At 41.3% G+C, this 23,255-nt stretch overlaps 1 protein-coding gene across 1 annotated transcript in view; it reads left to right on the forward strand.

The window, feature by feature from the left end:
* Nucleotides 1-726: 726 nt before the first annotated feature.
* grnd (grindelwald) overlaps nucleotides 727-23,255 on the forward strand; it is a 61,059-nt gene continuing 38,530 nt past the window's right edge. The window contains exons 1-2 of the mRNA XM_071595810.1: nucleotides 727-1,958; nucleotides 22,275-22,337. Of these exons, the coding sequence (XP_071451911.1) occupies nucleotides 1,706-1,958; nucleotides 22,275-22,337 (316 nt within the window). The 5' untranslated portion in view covers nucleotides 727-1,705. The remainder of the gene's footprint in view (nucleotides 1,959-22,274; nucleotides 22,338-23,255) is intronic.

Below are 23,255 nucleotides of genomic sequence, written 5' to 3' on the forward strand. Positions count from 1 at the left end.
ATTCGGATGAGCCATAATCTACCTACGTTGCCGCCAAGTTAGGCGTACAAGCTTTTGGAACCGGCAATAAGCGAATTATTTTGCAACACAGGTATTTCTCACTAGCGGTTGTTCCAAGAAAATCATCCTCAATGAGCGCAAATTCAGTTGGATTCTTAACATTGAAATGCTTCATATATAATAAGTGGTATATTGGTGGCAGAACAACAACTTTTCACCTTCAAGGGGGGCCGGCATACTCTTACATCCTCGACTGCACGTCCGGAATGTTGGTAGGAAATATTGGAGGAGCGTTAGACAAAAGAGTCGCTCACTTTTACGACTTGAGCCGGCTTTATTGCACGTCCCGTCGCGTAATCGCAAGTTTGCAACATTATTCAATATTGAGATTGCGGGAGAGGCGAGAGCAATCAGGTGTGTCGCGCACTCCACAAGAGGAAGGGCGGGGAAGAGCGCGGCTGCTGGCGGAGGAGAGGATGGGGGAGAATCGAGTAGAAAACGCTAAACGAGTGGTTGGGGCGAGGGGGGCAGGTGAAGGCGAGGCCGGAGGGGCGGAGGCGACAAGGTGAGGCGGGGGAGAAGGGGGGCGTCGGGGGCAAAGCAACGGTACGGCCAGAGTGGTCGGGTTGGTTTGTGGCAAGTGCCTGGAATGGGAGAGGGGTGCAATGGAAGGGGAGATGGGACTTTCCAGCGCAGTCAGTGAGAAGTCAACGGTGAGAGACGGAGGTGATGTGGCGAGCTAGCAACCAGGCGTCCCTTCGCATCGAGGAATCTCGGCCGTTGAAGTCACTGGATTCCTTCGCTAGGACGCCAGAGACCGCCGCCGTCACCTTTGGTATCGCCTGCTTTCTCATTCATTGAAGTCTCTCGAAGTGGCGTGCTAAGTGTTCAGCTCACTACGGAGTGTGTCCAGGGTGACTCATCTTGGAGGCTTCGCCTTCCGGTGAACGTTAGTTCCATGTTTAATAGTCTTAACTGTTGTGGTGGCATTCGTGATTCAAACAGTGATTTAAAGAGTGACATCAGGCGTTAAATCTAAAGGTGTCGGTAACTACCTTTGATGATAAAAGTTTAGGTTTCAATATTTCTACCAAAAGTCATTTATATTTTCGGCAGCATTGCCCGTGTGATTTTTTTGTTGAATAAAAGAATATTTAGAGATAATATAATACTCTTGGCTCAACTGACACTGATGGGATTGCTGGGATGCACTTCAGTTCGATAAATTTCTTTGCTGCTAATATGCTGTCGCGATTTATCAAGTGGTAGTAGTGTATGTTTTGTTTAGAGTGCCGATGATGTCATCGCCGAACATCCGGCTCGAGAAAAAAGTTAAGGGCTGATGGTGTGACGAATAATTCCTCGTAAGGATACGAAGGTCACTCACAAGGGGAAAGTTTTACTTTATTGAAAGGCAGTGTGTGAAAAATAAGTTTGAACCGTCTCCTTCAGTGGATCTCTCCATGACACCACTTCTTGGAATACGCTCTGGCTTTACAAACGGATACTCCAGAATTGAAAAGTGTCGACTGCAATGAGTTCACGGGATATATCTTAGGCGACAACGGTGATATAACTTCGTACTGTTGGCATTGCCATCATAGAGTGATTCCTTTCGCATTTCTCTCCTGTGGCGACGAGAAGGACGAGTTGTGGGCGGCGGGAGAGTGGACGTAACGGGCAACCGACGAACCGTGAAGGCAATATGGTGGCCGTGCGCATGGTGGAAGTTGAGGCGGTGACTGGTGGTGCACCGACTGCGGTGCTGCTTCTCCTCTCGGCGGTCTTCCTTCACGGCGCCACAGCGGTGCTCTCGCTCTCCAAGAAGTGCGGCGATTTGTCGTGTCGGCCGACGGAATACTGTTCGCAGTTCGACAAGCGCTGTCATGGCTGCGAATCAGTTTGCGAGGAGAGTTCTCACAACTTCCAAGAGGACGTCTGCCATAGGGATTGCCAAGGTGAGAGGAGGGGCGTCGCGGTGGCCCGCTTATATGCATTGCGGCCCGCCCGCACAATCCATTACTGCACCCGGTGGTGACAAACACGCCACGTCCTCGGGACTGGGAGTAGGTCGCATTCCCACGTAAATATACCTTTTCGCAAATGCGCGTATTATGGTATTAATTTGAGTTAGCGGATTTGTTTTCTTGCCCCATATCGCCAAATCTTTCGATAAACAGCGAGTAACACGCTCCCAGCTATCGTTTTTCTAGCTGAAGCCGAGGGATAGTAAAGGGCGATATAACCTCATGAGTAGGCATTAGTTTGCCATTGACTCAATACTTTCAAAATGTATAAATCTTATAAAAGACATAAAACTATTTACATTTGAAATTGTTGCATTGAAATGCATATTAGCTGATGACTCCCTTAAAAGTTAATCTTGCGGCATCTCCCACAGTATCTTGGAATTTGTCAAAGGTAAAAACAGCCTAAGTGTTACAATTTGGCCTTAACCTCGTGGACTGCGGCCCGTCACGCACGACTATGAATGACTTTGACATTGTATGCACGGTATTTCGTCACAACACCTTGTTCCTTTAAAGCCCCGCAAAATTTCGGAATACAAGTGGGCGCATCCATAGCTTGACTGGCTGAAATATTCGGCTGGACATCGAGGCATCTGGGTTCGATCCCGGTCAAGGCGAATGTTTTTTACACTCTGAAATTGTTGCATTGAAACTATATGTATGTAGTTAACATAAATGAGCGAGAAATTTTTCGATAGTTTCCTGTTTTTCATTTTTTCAGTATCCATTCACTCTAAGGAACCAGATGGTCGAGATAAAATTAAGAATTAGACAAAAAGGGACAAGACATACGGGATATCGGCATTGCTACTAGGGGCAAACTTCGAATTTAATAGGTGTTTGTTGAAATCAGTACTAACAGAAATTCACGCTGTCACAGGTCATAACTGTGTCACACACTCCGCACTTGAGCCATGAAAAATAAATAAATTAATATTACAAAGGAATATAAGGACGGTATGTACAGCGCAAGGCAGATGGGAAGGGTAGAGTCACCAGTTATCGCCTGATCTGTTCCATATAATACATTCGCTAGAGAGGCACGGGAATGCCTGCGGGCCGGAATAAAATTATGAGGGAAATTCATCATGTAATATTATTGGATAACCAGTCAGTCAGAAGGCACCAATCATAACTTAACTCGTTGCAGAATCAGTGCAATAGGTACAGCATGAGAATTAAATCATGGGAAAGCGAAGGCAATAAGATTTTCAAGAATTGAAAGCGTAAGATAAGCATTGAAACCGAGGAACCAAAAAAATAGCTAGGTAGAATAGTTCAACTATTTAGGGGGTTGCTTAAAAGAAAAGTGAATGATTCAGGAAATGGAAGGAGAATGCGTGGCAAAGAGTTTACAGGCTGGCACCATTAGTATAGAGTTGAAGAAATGACTGGTGAAAACACTATTTTTAAGCAAAGTTTATGTGGCTCAGAGGCTTGGTCCTTGAGACATTAGGCATTAGGGACATTTATAAGATGTGTGTGTGTGTGTGATAAGAACAGGAAGGATAAAATAAACGATGAAGTTATCGACATGGTAGGAGAAGAGAGGCGATCTTCGGGAGGAATTCAATGAAGGAGACTATTAAAAAGAAAAATTAATGTATACAAGGTCTAACTGAGTGATAATGGGGTGCTGTAAACGAAGAGGGAAGGGCAAATTCTTTAAAAGAACGACAAAGGAAGGAAAAGAGGCTAAAAGGGTGGACTTAAGGGAGGCAGAAAGTTTGCAGACTGAAATGTGAGTTACAGCAGCATGTAGTTAGGATTTTATAGATATCATGCCTGTTAAGGCGTACAAATATGTTAGTGTGTGTTGTAAATTTCCACAAAATACCATGCCTAAGTTTGCAAATAACTGCTATAAATATTGTATACTCGTTTTATAAACGCGTTCCTTAATCGATTCATTTCAAGTAATCAATTTTTTTCTCTTATTTCTACCCATCTAAAAAACGACCCGCAATATCTCGATAAAAATAAGAACTCACAGGTAAAAGACACGGAAGATATATCATCCCAGCCACCAGAGTAAAACTGTTCATTGTATAGGTATGTTTGAAAGAGCACTAACAAGAACAGCCCACTTTCATAGGGAAACGCTTTGTCACTTACTACGTACCTTGAGTCTTCAAAATAAAAATTTACCATCAAATTATTTTATAAGTACATAAATCATATACTAGGTTTATTAATTTATTGGTATTCACTCAACTTACAACACGTACTACATTATCAACATAGGAAAGTATAACCGAAAGTAGTGCTAATTATTTTTGGCTGAATTATTTAAAAATAACGTAAGATAGGTTCAGACAAAATAAATAAGGGCACAGCAGAAGTGTGCCTGCCGGATTGTAAAAAAGTAAAAAAAGATCTCGCATAAATTGATAAGAGATCTCTTTAGCTTTATATCTTGAAAATATATTATTACCCCCAACGTACTAGGGTAGGAGACATCATGCTAATAAAACTAGAGAGAGATTTAGTGTAGAACAGATAAATCTAAGATGTCATTCTTTCCAAGAACGATAGAGGATCGTAATAACATTGTTCGACCGCAGTAGGGTCATATTATTCTGGTGAGCCCCCTGCTACACACCGTAGCGGTGGCTTGTAGGGTATATGAATAAATAGATAAAATAATAGCGGGGTTTGGGGTGAAATACTCCAAACATAAATATACATTCCTACTTCAAATATTCCATTCAATTCTAGCTCCCACGTCTCGCACCACTTTTGGATTGCACTTAGGTTGTTATTTCATGACACCCTATCTTCATGATAGGGTACTTACCTATATTTGACTGTATTGCCAGCAAATAGACGAAGTTTACTGGAAAAATGGGACCCAATGCCATTTTTGTACTAAAAATAGCAATAGCGGTCCGATAACACTTCCTCGTGGGACATCAGGTGTGACGCTTACTCTGTCCGATGATACTCAGTCTACTAAAACTTTGAGCTCGCGGGCTGTAAGCAATTGATTAATCAGTCTATTGCACATGTATCAATCCCGAAGCTTCCCAACTTTTGGAGGAATTTCCTATGGTGGACTTTGTGGGATGCCTTTTTACAATATCTGTCCGAAAAAGTACTAGGCCTGAGTCAATTAAAATAATATATCGCTAGAATTCATAAACTCACCCAGAAGTCTTCGATGTAGCGCCCTTTGCGACTTTGGCGAAGTAGCGGTGTGTTGACGCACCTTTTTACGTCTACTCACCGCTGTCAGCAGGTTTTCCACGCCTCGTGGGAGGTGACGCCTGGAATGCTGTTTGGTTCCCTCCTCACGGCCCGTTGCAACGCTTCCACCAACCTGTGGTGACATCCTTTCGGCAAGGATTAGAGGCAGTGGGGGAAGAGGAAGAAGTCTAGTGGGTCATTGTCTAAAATATTCGGATCCTCACGCACATGGTCGAGAAGCTCTTGACAGATATCCGCGAGTGAGTGTCCTTTTGTTCGTCCGAAAGCACTCGCGGCCCGTCTGTCCGTCCATCTTAGAAATAAGCCATAATACTTCTGGGACACACCTTATAAAATCTAGAAATATAGCATCAATTTGAACATTAACACCATGAACGAAAAGACCCGATTGGACTTTGCAAGATCTACCCTTTAAGGAAATCGTGTGGGGGTTTCGAGCGTGCCAGAATGTAATCCCGACTGCCTATCCTCTTGATGAACCTAAACAAATCATTCTGCAAGTAACTTTTAGCCCACTCTCCTTCTTTTAATGGGGATTATTTTAAAGATAACTTAAAACTTAAATTATATTTAACGTTTACATTTAACACCTGCTATTTTTGTTATATTATCTACGAAGTTAATAAAAGAAAAGAAAGGTAATACAATTAAAATTCCACCATAACTAATTTCCTAATAAAAATAGTAAATTTTTGTCAAAAAATATTTCGTTGAATTATGAAAAGTCAATCAATATTGAGCGGAATTGAAGAAAAATTTATTTTGGCTTGCAGTTTCATTATATGTATTTTTAGGTCAGTTAAAGTAAGAGTGTAGAGCCTGTGTTTGTCTAAAATTAAACGATGAACTATTAAGTATCAATAATATTGGATAATTGACGGACTACAACCTTGACGTGGTGGAAGGGCTTATACGTTCCGATGACCCCTAGAGCTGTGCTGGCGGGAGTAATAATAATTGCTCCTGGTAGGGTCACCCATGCCAGATAGGTCGAAGGTTAGGAGCCAGACGAAAGGTAGTCCACGCAGCGTCTGTTCCTCTGTGAGGCGGACAGTAAGTGATGGTGTCACTTTAAAAACACTAATGAGGAAGGCAACAGGAAACCACCTCAATTATCATTTCCAAGATTTAAATAATGGACAATACAGAGATTTTGAGTCCGGGCGACTACGGGGCTGGGCCCAATCGGCCATGTGTCGTGTACGCCAGCGGGGGAGGCAAGGCTTCCGCGGTCGTCATCCCACGAAACCCTTGCAGGGGAAACCAGCAGCAGCAGGACAGAAGACGCAGGAAAAGAAGGCCAAATTAGTTAGAATAGGAACGTGGAATGTTAGGACAATAATGAGGGCAGGGAAATTGGAGAATGAAAAGGGGAAATGGAAGCGAGAGATGGAAAGGGGAAAAATAGATATTTTAGGTTTGCTGATCGCCAAGCTTTAGTCTGTCAGTCAGCAAAGGGGTTGCAAGCATTGCTTAGTGAATTAGAAATTCAGTTCGACGGGTATGGGATGAGAATAAATATTAATAAAACAAAGGTTATTCGATTTTCTAGAAAGAAAAAGGCTAAGCTTAACATTAAAATAGGAGGGCAAAAACTAGAGCAGGTAGTTTACGTATATCGGTAGTGTTTTAGGACCATCATGGCCAAAGTAGTAGGGACGTAAGGAGAAGAATTGCGCTAGGTAAAGAGGCTTTTACATGGAAAAGGGGTTTGGTGACAGGGACGTTGAGTAAGGATATTAAGAAAAGACTCGTAAAAACTTTGATATGGAGCGTAGCTATGTACGGCGCGGAAACGTGGTCATTCAAGCAGGAGGATAGACGTAGATTTGGAGGCTTTTGAAATGTGGGTGTGGAGAGGAATGGATAAGGTGAAATGGACATAGAAGAAAACAAACGAGGAAGTACTTGGTATGGTGGGCGAAGAGAGGGGTTTGTTAGGAGCAATCCTATGGAGGCAGGAAAAGTGGCTGAAGGGGGTATTGACCTGCAGTGGGATGTTGAAGACTGTAATTGAGGGGAGAATGTTAGGCAAACGAGGAAAGGGAAGGAACAGGATAGGGATGTTGGATGGGATGAAGTGAGGAAGAAAGTACTCAGAGCTGAAGAGGGACTTGATGTAAAATAAGATGTTGTGTTTTGCTAGGTGTCACAAATTATTTAATTAGTAATTATGCCCATCCAAAAACCTACCTTAACCGGTAGATTACCTAGAAATCAAAATAATAATAATAAATTTTAATATCTGATGCTGGTAAATATCTACGTTTTCCAATAATTAATATATTTCTTACCGAAACATCAGCATTGTGTTTTAATATTTATCATTGATATTTTTTTCGTTAATAAGCAAATGGGATATCAAAATGACATTTTCAGGGAATTGGAAGATTTTAAGTTCAATAAATTCCAATTGGAAGGTGCGATACGTTCCTTAAGGTATCATCGCACTATCCATCCATAGGCTCAAGCCTTTTGCTTAATTGATTCTCATTTTCCTCCACACAGCACTGATTTTGTTTCCTAGATCTCTCTGATTTCGAAAGTGTTTCGAATAGCATTTTTGTCGGTAGTGTGAGACAACATGTTAACTACGAAATGGGTCCGTGCAATGAGTAGATCGATTGTTTGAGTAGATTTGAGAATCATAGTTTTAGGTTCTTCGTGCAACAAATGATTTTTTATCCAGGGAATGGTGTCAGGATATTCATGTTCAAGGCGTTGCAAGTGCCACGCAATGATACCCCAATCTGAGCAATATTCTCGGTGCAACAGTACCTCAATCGCTGCCCTACCTGGCTCAGGATATTTCGCTCGAGTCTACCAGAATATGTGCACAGGTGGTTATATACGGTTACTGAGCTATCCATAACTTCCCTGTGAGAAATATTTCGCATAAGATTGCCTAATGTTAACAAAACAACGGGGGCATTCATAGGCGTGGTCATTTTCAAGACAATAAATCAAATGTGTGTATTCTTAGTTGCCTTATTGATAACTGAATCCGGTTTGGTATAAAGGGGATTCAAATTCTTTAGATTGTAAATGTTTTTCTACTCGATTTTGCTTTTACTTTTGCCTTTTTATATCATCAATCAGTGTAAAAATTCTCTTCTTGGAATGGTCTCACTTAATTATAAGCACTTATCTCACTACCGAGGTGGAGAGTAATTTCATTGCTAGTACTTGGCTTTGTTTTGCACCTCACGCCTCGTCGATCCCTTTTTCATTTGAATTCCAGAAGGCGTAAAATATTGCCTTATGTTTTAAATGCACGTCAACAGCACGTGAATGCGGTAAATCACACTCGCTATCTTGTTAAGGTGTTAAACATCACTTTTACTATAAAAATGTCATCATTCAGCGGCGAACGGTTTAAGCACCACGAATAAAATCCATCGTGCCAGTGACGTCTCATTCCGATTGCCGCACCTCGTGTTTACAGGATTCCGGAAGGTCGCAGAGCGCCCTCTCTCGCGATGAGGGGAGACGAGAGGAGTGCTGATGCGGCCCTCGCCTCCGTTCAACGTCTTATCTCTGCGGAGGCCGTAAAACAATCACGCCCCCCTTGGCCCAATGGCAAGCAAATATTGACTCGAAAGCGAAGCGCAAAGAGGGAACAGAAAGAAGAGGCCTGAGAGTCTAACGGAGACCGACCGTCGAAGTAAAGAAAGACGTCGTGACCCCCTGCACGGGCCAATGGGGTGTAGTTAAGCATTACTATTAATTGAGATAGTAGCGAAATGCTTGCGGACTTTCCACAAATGCAACACAAGGAAAAAAACGGAAAATTTCGGCTAGTATTTCGTCTCACATGTAGAATCAGGCTGCGAATTATAACGCAGTGGAAAAAGAGCACGGAAGGCAGTTCATACGAAATACGGAAGATGAATGAATGAAAGAGATAATAACGGAATCTATGTGGTGAAACCTACAACGCGAAGAGAAATTAAAATTTGGAATGGTGACCCACAGCTGATTAGGTGCGGATGGGGAAAGATACTTGCAGTCACTTTGGCTAATTTAAACTTTATAATTTATAAAAACCACTCCCATTTCAAAAGAATAAATAAGCAAATATTTCATAATTAATTTAACAGAAATCAATGCTTGATTTGCGTTAAATAACAAATATCAAAATAGTTTAAAACTAGAGTCGATATATCGGCACCTTGAGCGTCTGAGGGCTGAGGAAGTTTAACCTTCAATCCCGGTCAAGGCGTATGATGTGTGATGCACTCTGTAATTGTTGATTTGCAATGTACATTTAGCAGATTAAAATAATATAAATATAAAACTACTTTCCCGGCATCTCCCGCATTTCTAGGATTTTCCATATGTTTATTTGGTAAAAAACATTTTTCTCCTATGTTTTCCGAAATAAATTTCTCCTTTCTCTACACTGCGCCCATTTCTCCCTTCCTTCGCAGTGCCCACATATTTTCGCACTGCATCTTCCTCCACTCTTTTTTTGCAATTTTATTTTTGCGACTTAGTTTATAATTTATCTGTTTTTATTTCTGCCATCTTAATTCGTTGTTGACATTCTTCAATTTGTTTCTCATGCATGCAATCACAATCATCTTGAACAAATCCATTTTCCCCGCGTCATTTTCCTATCCACCCGTGCAATAATTTTATTTTCGACTTTTTATGTCCTTTCATCACTTTTTTACATAATTCGCATATGAGGGGGGATATCGTAAACTTAAATTAAATTATTACTGAAAATAATCTAGATAGAACATAAATTTTAATTTTATTCCTCAGATACCTTTCCCATTCTAGTGTTTCTTGACCTTTCTAAAGCCGCCATTGTAGAACTCGGCAGTTTGCATCGAAAACCATGACTCTTCCTCTTGAATGGCGTGTTTTCGAATCTCCAATCCCGCGATACATTCTAGGATTCTGGGAAAAAGAAAGTCATTCGGAGTAAAATCGGAGGAATATGGCGGATGTGATGGCAATATTTCAAAACCATATCGCTTTGATTCGCGTCTCTCTAGAAATCAATTAGAAAGATAAAAACTGATCACGCATATTCGGATGATTTTAATGTTTATTAGAACCTTTTGCATTCATAAATTTCGCCCACAGATTGATTGACCATGGGTATAATAATAGCTTAATTGCCTGTGAACGGAAACATTTGTGGATGCTGTGAAGCGGTCCACTCAGATGTGCAAATAATGCCATAAGGCAGTGATCCATTTAAAGAACCTATATCGAACGGGAAGTTTCAATGCATATGTTTATAATAAATGTTTCGCGTAAACTAAATCAAGATTATAAATAAACAGGGAGAGGTGAAAAACGTTCAGGCTCCTTACCTGAGGTTGTTAAACGTTCGAGAAGAGGTTTTGAAGTATGTAGTATATAGCTGCAAAGTGGACATAAAGAATGATCCGTGATTTTTTGACTTCGAGTTTCTTTCGAAAAACCCCCCAAATCTGTTCCATTTGATTAGAAGATGAATTCTCCCAAGTATTATTAAGATCTGATAAGGATAACACATTCCCTGTCGCACTCAAGTATCTCACGACGTGAATCAAGAGACCCTAAAAAACTCAATCGATTCACTTGGGATGAAATTCAAAGATATTTCCGTGCTAAAACCTTTCAGGGGTGTCCCTGCCAACATCGACTTTACGTGTGTCCCTGCGGCTCGTCATATGCAGGGGTGAGCGATCTGTAGGCGGAAGCGAGCTAATATTTTTGGCAACGTCCAAGGAGTCAATCGGGCTGGAGGCTTCCCCGGAAACTCCCTTAGCAGCGTGACGCTTTCATGGTAACGAGCACAAAGCAACCCCCTCCCACGCTGGCGCGAGCCCACCCGGCTACATGGCTTGCGCTTCCTCGTTGCGCCCTGGAGTTTTGACCCAATAAAATGTAAGCAGCCCACTCCGCATGGATATGCAGCCCATTCGATGCTAGTTTAAATTACCGCCGAGGGCAAAATTTCCCACGGCGCCCGCCTTCAATGGAGTCACCAAGTCAAAATGTGATATCTCTCGCTGCGGAAAAGGATCCAGTGGAAAAGTTAGCCGTTTTTGCGACGTTGGCAATGAATGGACGCCGAGATGATAACGATTTGCCGAAAAAACAGGCACAAATGCTCTGGAGAAGGATTATAACGGTGTATCTTCAAAAGCGAAGTGAGCGTTGCTTTACGCGTGCTCAAGTCGCGCAGAGTTTGTTTGGAAATAGATAAAGAGGAAAATGTGCACGCACGCACGCACGTTCATCTCTTCCCAGACTTGAGCTATGAATACTGGATGCATCTGGAAAAAATAAACAAGCCGATTGTGAATTTTTTCACCTATTTTGAAATATACAATTATATTTATTTACAAATATAGTTTTATACTTATTTATAAAGAGTGCTCTTCAACTAATGGATGAAATTTAAAGTAATAACGAATCACAAGCTGTGTAGTTCTAGAGAAATACTGAAAATCTTGCGACCGTGTAATGAGAAAGGGCTTTGATCTTTTGAAGTCGACTGCTCGTCTCTCTGATGATTCAAGAGAAGCTCTGTGATTGTCGTGAGCTTCAATTCTTTCATGAGCCACCATTGCCGTCATTTTAATATAATTTGATATGGTCATGATAAGTTGAAACTTAAGCACAAATATATTACACGATTTTTCTACGCTGCAATGGATGAAAATCCGAGAAACGTCAGGTAACTCCATCGTTCCTTGGTAACCTTAATTAAACTTTTCCCAGTTGCTGCGATAGAAGTGGATCAGGGAAGGCAGTGCCTTCAAAGCATTGATGCGAGCGAAGCAGACGTGTGTTCCCATTTGTTTTATGGCATCTGCCAAGTCAGCGAAGATTTAAGGGAGATAATAAACAAAGGAGGGGGATAGAGTTCAGAAATGTCACCAGCCACATCTCCCTTCGCTACACTCACATCCTGCACAGAGGTTGGGGGTTACTCCCTCTTTTTTTCAAATAAGATACAGATGGGTTGTTATTTGAGGGGATGCGTTCAAAAATTCTACTTTTTAATGGTTTAGTCATAATATTTTGTATATTAAATATCCAAATTAAAATGAAAACATTAATCCGATCATAGATTAAAATTCAATAATGCATATTTCATGGAAAACTGACTTGAATAGCATTATATAGCAGAGTATAGATTGATGGTGTGGGAAAAATTACAGATAGGAATAAAAGAGGGCGGGGCATTCATAAAATTAGTTAAGTTCGCGAATGAACGAGGCTGGGTAATCAAGTCAGCTGGGGTGCTGCAATCATTATTAACCGCGGTAGAAATTTAGTGAGAAGATATGGGATGAAGATTAATGTTACCAAAACAGGTAGGCAGGGAGTTGGACGTTGAGTTTTCTTATCAAATCTGCTTTGATCGATCTCGTGACTACGGATTTTGTAGACACATGAAATTGGGCATTGCTACCCTTTTATAAGTACTAGCAATCCAAAACGATAGTTGTTTTCAGAGAATATATGTTTCGTTCGATGTGTTTTGAAGTTGATATATAGCGTACTCGCCCCACCCAACTCCAAGATAATTTGTGGATGTGGACACTTCCGTGCCTTTTTGTGCGAAGGCTAAATATTCGTCTCGACAGCGCATAGGCATGGTCAACTCATTTGATGAAACACAATCTTCCATTATTTCTACACTCCGATTTGATTTCCATTTATCTTTTCGAATAAGCCAAAATTAAAATATCAAAACAATATTTTGGCTTTATATGGGAATAGTTCACTATAAAGCTTTGGAAAGTATTTCCGGATTGCTGTGGGGGCGTTGCCATTGACCGTACTGACGATAGCCTGGGTCAGAGATTGGACGCAGCACGAGCTGAGGTTCTCATCATGGTAAAAGTTAAAATTACCTTTAAAACCTTGCCAATCAGCATTCTGTAAAATCTTATTCGCCGGATGGCCCAAATTTTGTCCGAAGTCACATTTCTTTACCTTCCGATTCCTTGAAAAGAAGATTATCAAATCGATAGACATTAGCTTTTGATTATTTCTTTCTCTTGTTCTAAAAATTTCGAGTATAAAGAGAAAATTGTTATTACTTTTCTATATTTTGCTGACCATGTTTCTGGCGAAGAAGTGTCGAGAGTAGAAACGGTATTTTTTGAATTTACAATTTTATTTAACATTACGGATTTTAAGGTATATTGTTGAAGTATCTCCCGATCCAGGTAGGCACTCTCTCGCCTTTCCTTTTCCATTCTTTTCACTTACTTTCTTCCTTTTTATTTATGTACTCTCTTCTCCATAAGTGGCGCATACATATACGGCAGTAAACCAATGTTCACTCTTCATGATGTCAGTGTACAGTCAACACCAATCCGTAATTTAATAAAAAGTGCAGACAATCACTGTGAAGAGGTTTAATTTCTATTATACGAAGTGCTAACTGGTTCCTCCGTCAACTAGTGAAGAGATACCAACTGTGAACTCTGTTTTCTCAAACTTTTACATTTACAAGGTAGTATATTGCAAACCACCGACAAAAAATATTCACGGGTTGTCTATACCCGGAATTTTTGGCAACGGTAATCAAATAGTTGCGGTCCTGTGCACGAGAGTTTGATAGAAAAAACTATTGTCATGCTAGTAAATTAAAATTACGCAATTCTCGAAGAAAGAACTAATGGCATTGGCAGAAGAACCATGCAAACGAAGAGACAAACTTGATATCTGAAATTTGTTGTCTCTGACAGTTGCGAATGGAATTACAAAGTTAAATGGTTTCATTTCACACTTGATATCGTCAAAAGAAGTCTTACTATCATGCATGCATGAATACAAGTGACACGAACTCAGAGGCAAAGCAAAAAAGAAAGAAAGGTAAAACATCTTTTGGTGAGAGGTGAGTGGGTGGAATTTGTGGTCAATGGGGCAGGTGAGGGGTTCCTTCGCGGTTGACAATAGCGTGTTCGGTCACAGTTAATTTCGCGACTCGCCAAGCAGCTTATTGGCTTGGGATCGATCGAGGAGAGCGTCAGAAAGGGCGTCGAATGCCTCTCCTCCGGAGGATTAAAGGAACATGATGATGAGAGGATCCCCGCACCCTACTTCCAGTCGTTAGCCAAGTGGATCAATTTTCGAGGGCTCTTACGTGAAATACTTTCCCTTGCCCCCCCCCCTCCAGGAAATGAGTTGCATTCTGCTCTTGGCCCATCTCCCCACTCCCTTGAATACTGACCCCCATCCGCCTCGCCCCGGCGAACGGACGTGTCTCTCCCACGCGCGGGAACTTTCCCCCACTGTCCCCCCTTCGCCCTCCGGGGAATTCATAAGAAGCGAAAGAGGGTATCGCCCCGCCTCGAGTGTGCAGCGCCATGTTTGCATTCTGAGCGCGCTCCAATGTTCTGCGTAAATGGCCGATTAATCTGTTTGTCTTCTCCGCGAGTGGAGATGTTTACCGCTCTCAATTATGCCGTGGCATCTTCTGATGCCATCGGCAGCAGTGAGCCATGTCGACGAAAGGAGCTTATTTATCGTTACAAACTAACTTATTATTAATTTCTTAAATATATTCATCGATACGTACTTGATGTTTAACTCCATTACAATGTGAAGGACATATTTTGAATGCGGGAAACTTAAAATGTAATATTTTGTAAGTGAAAGTAGCACGATATTTTAAAAAAAATTATAATTGAATTGGTGAAAAATATTGATGATGCCCTATATACTTCATTTTTTTGTCGGCGCTCTACTTTTCTAGGTTTTATAATGAAGCCTGCATATACGTTGGCTAAATTTGCTTGCTGGGTTAGTTTTACGGTTGGCATATCATTCCAGTTGAAACGCCACATTGTAAGATTTTTATTATAAAATTTGGCACTGACGCGAATTTCCAGTTCCGTCCAGGAGACACATGGAAACTAAGGTGCTAACGTTTTAAATCCTTCGAAGTGTAATTAAAATAGCAGACATAATACTCCTTCAAATGATGAAAACTTATCTATGATTGTTAGTGTCCCTAGGGATGTCCATAATATAATTAATTTTAAGAAAGAAGAAGCTGCATTCATGTTGACACTTATCAAAACACTAAGGATACCAACACTTACGTCGAGGATTTTGGAAACAAATGCCATTGGAAAACTTGAACGGGAGCAGAGAATTTTCTGGATGAAAAAAAATTAGGCTGAAAAGTAAAAGAGAACTATAATATTTCTTGCTGTAACAAATCGCAAAAAAGATCTTCAGGAACGTACAGTAATGGATTATGCGTAGACTGCATTGTAAATGGTGATTTGGAATGAATGTCCATTGAGTCCGAAGCACGTTGGAGTGGTTCCTAAGGGGAGCGCAATGGCGAGAGGCAGAGTTAGTACCGAGCAGGAGAGCAAAAGAATATTATCAATAGAAGTAAAATTTGGTCCATCAAAACTGGTTTACCTTACACAAAATCAGCCATTGGGAGATTGATATTGGCCGGGTACACGATCAATTGCAGGAAAAAATTGCGAGTGTTCCTTAATGAAAATATTTGATAATGGTCGGCAATAGAAGAGCGAGGATAGACAAAGTATGATTGGAAAGCAGGGGGGGGGGGATGATGCTTTTGAAAAGGGAATAACCTCGGGGAAGAGAAAATATAAATCTGTAGCAGACGGTGTTTAATCATAACAAACACTTGGTTTAAATACCAAAACATACATAATACGTAGTACGCATGCGTGAGTATTGCTCGAGGACTTAGCCAGTGGCACATATAATGATTGGACAAATATGTAGAGATAGCGAGATTAAATCGCACAGTTTCCTGGAAGTGATACAGATTGTGATTTATTACTAATGAAGTGTAACGGCAAATTGCAGAGAATAAAAGAAGGAAGATCAATTAGGGAATTAAATGCAAAAAAATTGGCTAGGAACGAGAGAAAGAATTATCTGGAGTTAGTAGAAAAAAAAGAATTAGAGAAAATGGAAATTTGGTCAAATGGAAACATGGGAGCATGTAAAAAAATTTCAACGTTAAGAATTAAAATAACATGGTGTATCTCCCAGTTTAATTAATCATAACAAAAATGATGTATGTATGTATGTATGTGTGTGTGTATATATATATACATACATACAGGGTTCGTCCGGAAAATAAGTGTACTGAGCTCAGGAAAAAAAAATTATTACACTTTTACATATCTTAAGCTAATATTCCTCAAAATAGGATCCTTGTGAGTCGATACACTTGTTCCAGCGGCGTTCCCATTCCTGGAACGCTCCCGCGGAGGCATCATCGGGAACCTCTCGAAGACACGTCGTCACGGCCTCTTTGACGGCGTCCAAAGTCCCGTATCTCGTTCCTTTCAAACTCCTCTTTATCTTCGGGAACAGAAAGAAGTCCGGTGGTGCCAAGTCCGGGCTGTAGGGCGGGTGCGGCAGCGTTGCCACGCCGTGCTTGGCCAAGAAGTCCGACACGACAAGCGCGGTGTGAGACGGCGCATTGTCGTGATGCAGCCGCCAGATGTTTTTGATCGCTGACCGGACGCGGGCGACTCGTTTTCGAAGCCTGTCGAGCACTTGGACGTAAAATGCAGCATTTACAGTTTGTCGTTCAGGTACAAATTCGTAGTGGACGACTCCACTTTTGTCAAAAAAGACAATGAGCATCGCCTTGATCCGAGATTTGCTCATGCGAGCTTTCTTTTGACGGGGTGATGATGGGGTGTGCCACTCCGCACTTTGTCTCTTCGACTCCGGGACGTACTCAAAGATCCACGTCTCGTCACCCGAAACAACGTTCTCTAAAAAATGTGGATCATTTTTGCAGTGATCCGCAAGTTGTGTCGCGATTTCCAAACGATTGAGTCTTTGATCATCACTGAGCACTTTCGGCACCAACTTTGCACAAATTTTTCGCATCTGTAATTGCTCCCTAATAATCTCGTGCACTATTGTTTTTGGCACATTACACTGCTCTGCTATCATCCAAACACTAAGACGACGATCAGAGTTCAGTACATCGCGAACTTTTCGCACATTTTTGTCGGTGAGTGTCGTTGATGGGCGTCCAGGCCGTGGTTCGTCGTCGACCTCTTCTCTGCCCTCCACGAACATCTTGTGCCACCGAAAGATCATGTTTCTGGACATGGCTGACTCCCCGTAAGCCTGGTTAATCATACCGACAGTTTCGATAGACGATTTCCCAAGCTTTACCGCAAATTTGATGGAATAACGCTGCTCCAAAAACTTCGGCATCGCGTTCATTGACGTGGGTCGAGCGTGGAGGTTCGCGTTAACAAAGCTCCTCACTACACCACAGCTGAAAGCTGACTGCCTTTTTCAGCGTCGCTTGCCAACATACCCCCCTCCAATCGCAGCCCGTCAGAGCGGTGCTGGGCGCGCCTGGGGCGGCGGAAAAAATCAGTACACTTATTTTCCGGACAAACCCTGTACATACATACATCATATATATATATATATATATATATATATATATATATATATATATATATATATATATATATATATATATATATATATATATATATATATATATATATATATATATATATATATATATATAGGCATTCTAGAATATGAGACAATGAGATAGAAAGGGCATTAAGGGAGATGAAACTAAATAAGGCCGTGGGGGTAGATAACATTCCCGCGGAACTTTTAAAATGCTTAGGAAAATGTGGGAGGAAGAGGCTATATGGGCTGATCCGTAGTATTTATGAGGAGGGAATCTGGCCGGAAGACTTTGTGAGATCAGTTTTAGTTCCCCTTCCGAAAAAGGTAAAGGCCACGTCATGTGAGGACTATAGGACAATTAGTTTGATATCCCACGCAGCTAAAGTTGTTCTCAGGATCATAAACAAAAGGATAGAGAGTAGGGCAAATGATTACTTAGGGGATGATCAGTTTGGGTTTAGGAAGGGGAGAGGTACGCGTGATGCCATTGCAGTAATGAGATTATTAATCGAGAAGAATATAGAACACAACCAGGAGGTATTTGCCTGTTTCGTAGATTCCGAAAAAGCGTTTGATAGAGTGAATTGGGAAAAACTAATGAATATTCTGCAGAAAATAGGAATAGATTGGAGGGAAAGGAGGCTAATCCGCAACCTGTACATGTCTCAGACTGCTCAGGTGCGGGTGGGAAACGGGGAGTCAGGATGGGCAGTGTTAGGAAGGGGTGTAAGGCAGGGTTGCCCATTGTCACCGTTGCTGTTCAACCTGTATACAGAGGAAATGATCAAAGAGGCATGGGAAGAACTCGAGGTAGGAATGAAAGTGGGCGGGGAATTCGTAAAATCAGTTAGGTTTGCTGATGACCAAGCTTTAGTTTGTCAGTCAGGCAAGGGGCTGCAAGCATTGCTGAGTGAATTGGAAATTCAGCGCGACAGGTATGGGATGAGAATCAATATTAATAAAACAAAGGTTATGCGATTTTCTAGGAAGAAAAAAGCCAAGCTTAACATTAAAATAGGAGGGCAAAAACTAGAGCAGGTAGAACAGTTTACGTATCTCGGTAGTGTTTTGGACCAACACGGTCAAAGTAGTAGGGACGTAAGGAGAAGAATTGCGCTAGGCAAAGAGGCTTTCACAAGGAGGGAGTTGATGACGGGGACTTTGAGTAAGGATGTTAAGAAAAGACTCGTAAAAACTTTGATATGGAGCGTAGCTATGTACGGTGCGGAAACGTGGTCATTGAAGCAGGAGGATAGACGTAGATTGGAGGCTTTTGAAATGTGGGTGTGGAGAAGAATGGAGAAGGTGAAATGGACGGAGAAGAAAACAAACGAGGAAGTACTTGGTATGGTGGGCGAAGAGAGGGGTTTGTTAGGAGCAATCCTATGGAGGCAGGAAAAGTGGCTGAAGGGGGTATTGACCTGCAGTGGGATGTTGAAGACTGTAATTGAGGGGAGAATGTTGGGCAAAAGAGGAAAGGGAAGGAACAGGATAGGGATGTTGGACGGGATGAAGGGAGGAAGAAAGTACTCAGAGTCGAAGAGGGACCTGATGTAGAGTAGGATGCTGGATTTTGTGTTTTTCTAGGAGCCACAAATTATTTATTTAGTGGCTGTGCCCATCCATATACCTACCTTAACTGGTAGATTACCTAATAATATATATATATATATATATATATATATATATATATATATATATATATATAGCAACGCCATTATTTTAAGAATGCCATTCGTGGGTAGGAGGGGAGAGATCTTGATATGTGGGGGAGGGGCTCAGGGAAGAAGGTATATTGAGATGACTAGTAACGAATGTACGAGGAAAAGAGTTGACTGAGTTCAGCCCGAGAAGTTTTAACATTTTTAATGGCCACATGCTCGCTTTCTCGCGTGTGTTCCCCTCTACCCTAATTGCGGATTCAGGGATTGTTTTAGTATTTAAGTATTTTTAGTACCCTGAAAGCCGCCACTAGATTTTGTAACAAGGAATGAAGCACTCCAGTCTAATTTTCACCCGAATATTTTCCTCCTTTTGCGGTCGAATGTTATTCTGATCCCTTATCGTTTGTGAAAAAATTACATCTTCAATCCATCAGTTGGTACACAGAGGCAATCATCAGAGGATTGGTCACGGAAAGCATAGTAGATGAAGGTGTAGAGAGAAGTGACATCTTTTTTGTTTGATTGGCGCAATGGTTTAGCGTCGTCTTTCTTTATTTGACCAATGAAATGCCTTTCCTTGATGTCCTTTGCCCAATCGTGTCGTTTGTGTGGCTAGATAAGTATAATTTGCAAGTACATCTATATATAATTTCGTTGGTCCGACGACCGCGCTATTTTCGCTCCCCTTCCCCCTTCAAACACTACGGAACAACTCAAAACCCTTGAGTCGGCATGCATCTAGTTTTTTAGCGACTGCTTACAGTTCGCGCTTCCCCATACCCTCCTCTTACCCCTTCTGATCACCCCTAAGCCCCTCATTGAACTGTTCCTTCCCACTCACCCTTTTTCCCTGTGTCCATCACCCGTAACTAAAGTTTTCTTCCTTCCTTTGAGAAAGGTGTATTAATATACACGCTATATTTTTTATTATTAAGTAATCTATCGGTTAAGGTAGGTTTCGGTTGAACAGAACGATCAAATAAATATTTTGATTCTTCTAAGAAAAACAGCCCAACATTCTACTTTAAAAGTCCCTCTTCATCTCTGAGTACTTCCTTCCTCCCTTCCTCCCTTCATCCCTCTCCTGTTCCTTCCCTTTCCTCGTCTGCCTTACATTCTCCACTCTATAACATTCTTCAACATCATACTGCCAATCAAAACACCCTTCATCAACTTTTCCTACCTCCTTAGAATTTCTACGAACAAACCCCTATCTTCGCCCACCATACCCACCGCCCTTCCTCTTTTTTCTATTTCAGTTCATTTAACCTTCTCCGTCCTTCTCTAGATTCACATTTCGAAATCCTCCAATCTACGTCTACCGTCCTGCTTCAATGACCACGTTTCCGCGCCGTACATATTTACGCTCCATATCAGAGTTTCTACGAGTCTTATCTTAATGTCCTTACTCAATGTCCCTCTCATCAACTTCCTCCTCCTTGTGCAAACCTCTTTACCTAGCGCAATTCTTCTCCTAATGCCTCTACTACAATCACCCTTTGGATCCAAAACACTTCCAAGACACGTACACTGTTCCATTTGCTCTAGATTTTGTCCTCCTATTTCTATGCTAACCTTAACCTTTAATTATAAGGAATATCGGATAACCTTTGTTTTATTAATATTGTTTCTCACCCCGTATCTATCGTTCTGAATTTCCAATTCACTCAGCAATGCTTGCAAACCCCTTCGCAGACTAACAAACTAAAGCTTGGCCATCAAAAAATTTAACTCATTTACTAATTCCCCTCCGACTTTCATTCCCACCTCCAGTTATTCCCATTCCTCTTCAATCACTTCCTCAACTTATACGACGCACAGCACGAGGATAATGGACAACCTTGCTTTACACCTCTTCCTAAAACTGCCCATCCGAACTCCCCGCCCTCCCCTCGCATCTGAGCAGCCTTAGAAATGTACAGGTTGCGGGTTAGCCTTCTGTCCCTCCAATCTATTCCTATTTTCTGCAATACACTCAGTAGCTTTCCTAAATCACTCTATCAAACGCCTTTTCGAAATCTTGGAAACAGACAAATGCCTCCTGATTGTAGTCTATATTCCCCCCGATTGGTGAACTTATTACTGCAATGGTATCACGCGTACCTCTCCCATTCCTGAACCTAAACTAATAATCCCCTAAATAATAATTTGCCCTACACTCTATAATTTTGTTGATGATCTCGAGAACCACTATAGATACATGGAAAATCAAACTTATTGTTCTGTAGTCCTCACATGTTGTAGCAGTCACATTTTTTGTAATAGGAACTAACACTGATCCCACAGTCTTCCGACCAGATTCCACTGTTATTCTACCAATACTATGAATTAACCCATATACTTGTAGACTCTTCCCACCACATTTTCCTAAAATTATTAAAATTTCCGCAAGAATGTAGTCGAAACTCGACATCATATGGGGCCTCTGGTGTGACATACCATTGTATTTTAAATAAATCAAGGGTTTAAATTAAAATATGTAGAAGTTTGTACCTGAAATGATCAGATGGTGAAAACCTGATAACAGTGAAATAAAAATAGTAAAGGGGACGTATTACTTAAACTAAAACTTTCATTCTTGATTTTTAGATTTTAATCTGAAAGAAATGTTCATAAAAAGTCAGATAACAGATCAGAAGGGCCCTACTAAATTTATGATACTGGGAAGCAAATTGAATGAGTTTTAGGAAAACTTTGTTGAAGTAAATCTAGAGTATCTTGTACGGATAGCCATGGATAAAAATTCTACCTGTTTCTAAATCTCTCGGCTCAAGATATTCCCAAACCGTTCACTTGACAAGCAAAATCCCTGGAGTACAACGCTATTATATCCATTAGTCGTCTGCTCTAATTAACTGACCATTGCTGAGGCAGTAATTTGCCATTATTCGAACCTTTCACGTGTATTACAATTTATTCAACTTCCATCTTCCTTGCTTCCTTTCAGATTACCTGCACGATCTGCGATACGCCAGGGTTGACGGCGAGAGAGGCGAGAGCAACGTGGAAGGTGAGCTGGGAACTTTATTCAGGATTTCAATCCGCATTTGGTCGCCTGCAATTCTCCGCTCTCCTTAAGGGGAAGCTGCCCTTCTTCTTTCTTCCCCCTATGTTCGCCGCGTCCTGAAAGGTCTCTGTCTCTCGGCCTTTCCCCGTGTGTTTATTTATCCCTCTCCTCATAACTACTATGCTTCTAACATTTTCACCGTGTCTCAAGTAGCCCATCTGTTTTCTCATCCCCCACTGCACTCTACACTAGAGCACCTGCACTAAATCTAGAGCACCCTTTTTCTTCTTTATTAAATGTCCATTGCCTCTACTCCCTGTGCATTTAATATTTAGTATCCGCCTCCAGCAGCGCCAAGTTTCGAAGGCTTTTCAAAGATCCAGACTAATACCCTAGCGACCTATGATGGGATATAGACCCATGTCGCCTCATACTTTATGCGAACCCTTTTCTCTCCTGATGCCGGTCCCCTTTGAGTGTGATAGTTGCCCCTTTGTGTCTGATGCATGCTTGCTCGTGGAGTAATTCTCCACTTAATATCCATCGAGCTCCCTCCATCCCACATCAGCAGATGAGATTCCATGCTTCTTATGAGGTAGGTGGAATATTTAACTCCGTCCAATTTTTCTCCTCTTAAATAAACATTAATCTGCATCGAATAATGCAACTATGATAAACTTTTAGCTTTTTCCTAAATCCCCAAGTTAAATCTCTGAAGGATTTAGTCCATCATATTTATTTATGTTGGACATTCTTCTAGGATCCCTTCTATTAATGCGAGACTGTTCACCTCTGTTTCTTCTTCAGTTCCCTTGCTTCCTTCGGGGTCCCCTCCTTGTAGTGGCTCAGGGCATTTTCCAAATATATTTCAATTAATGCTGCATTCAATCCCTTTGATTTAAACCTCTTTACTAATTTCTA

Source organism: Hetaerina americana, unplaced genomic scaffold (assembly GCF_022747635.1).
Source record: "Hetaerina americana unplaced genomic scaffold, ioHetAmer1.1.p SCAF_7, whole genome shotgun sequence".
In the NCBI taxonomy this organism is placed as follows: domain Eukaryota; kingdom Metazoa; phylum Arthropoda; class Insecta; order Odonata; family Calopterygidae; genus Hetaerina; species Hetaerina americana.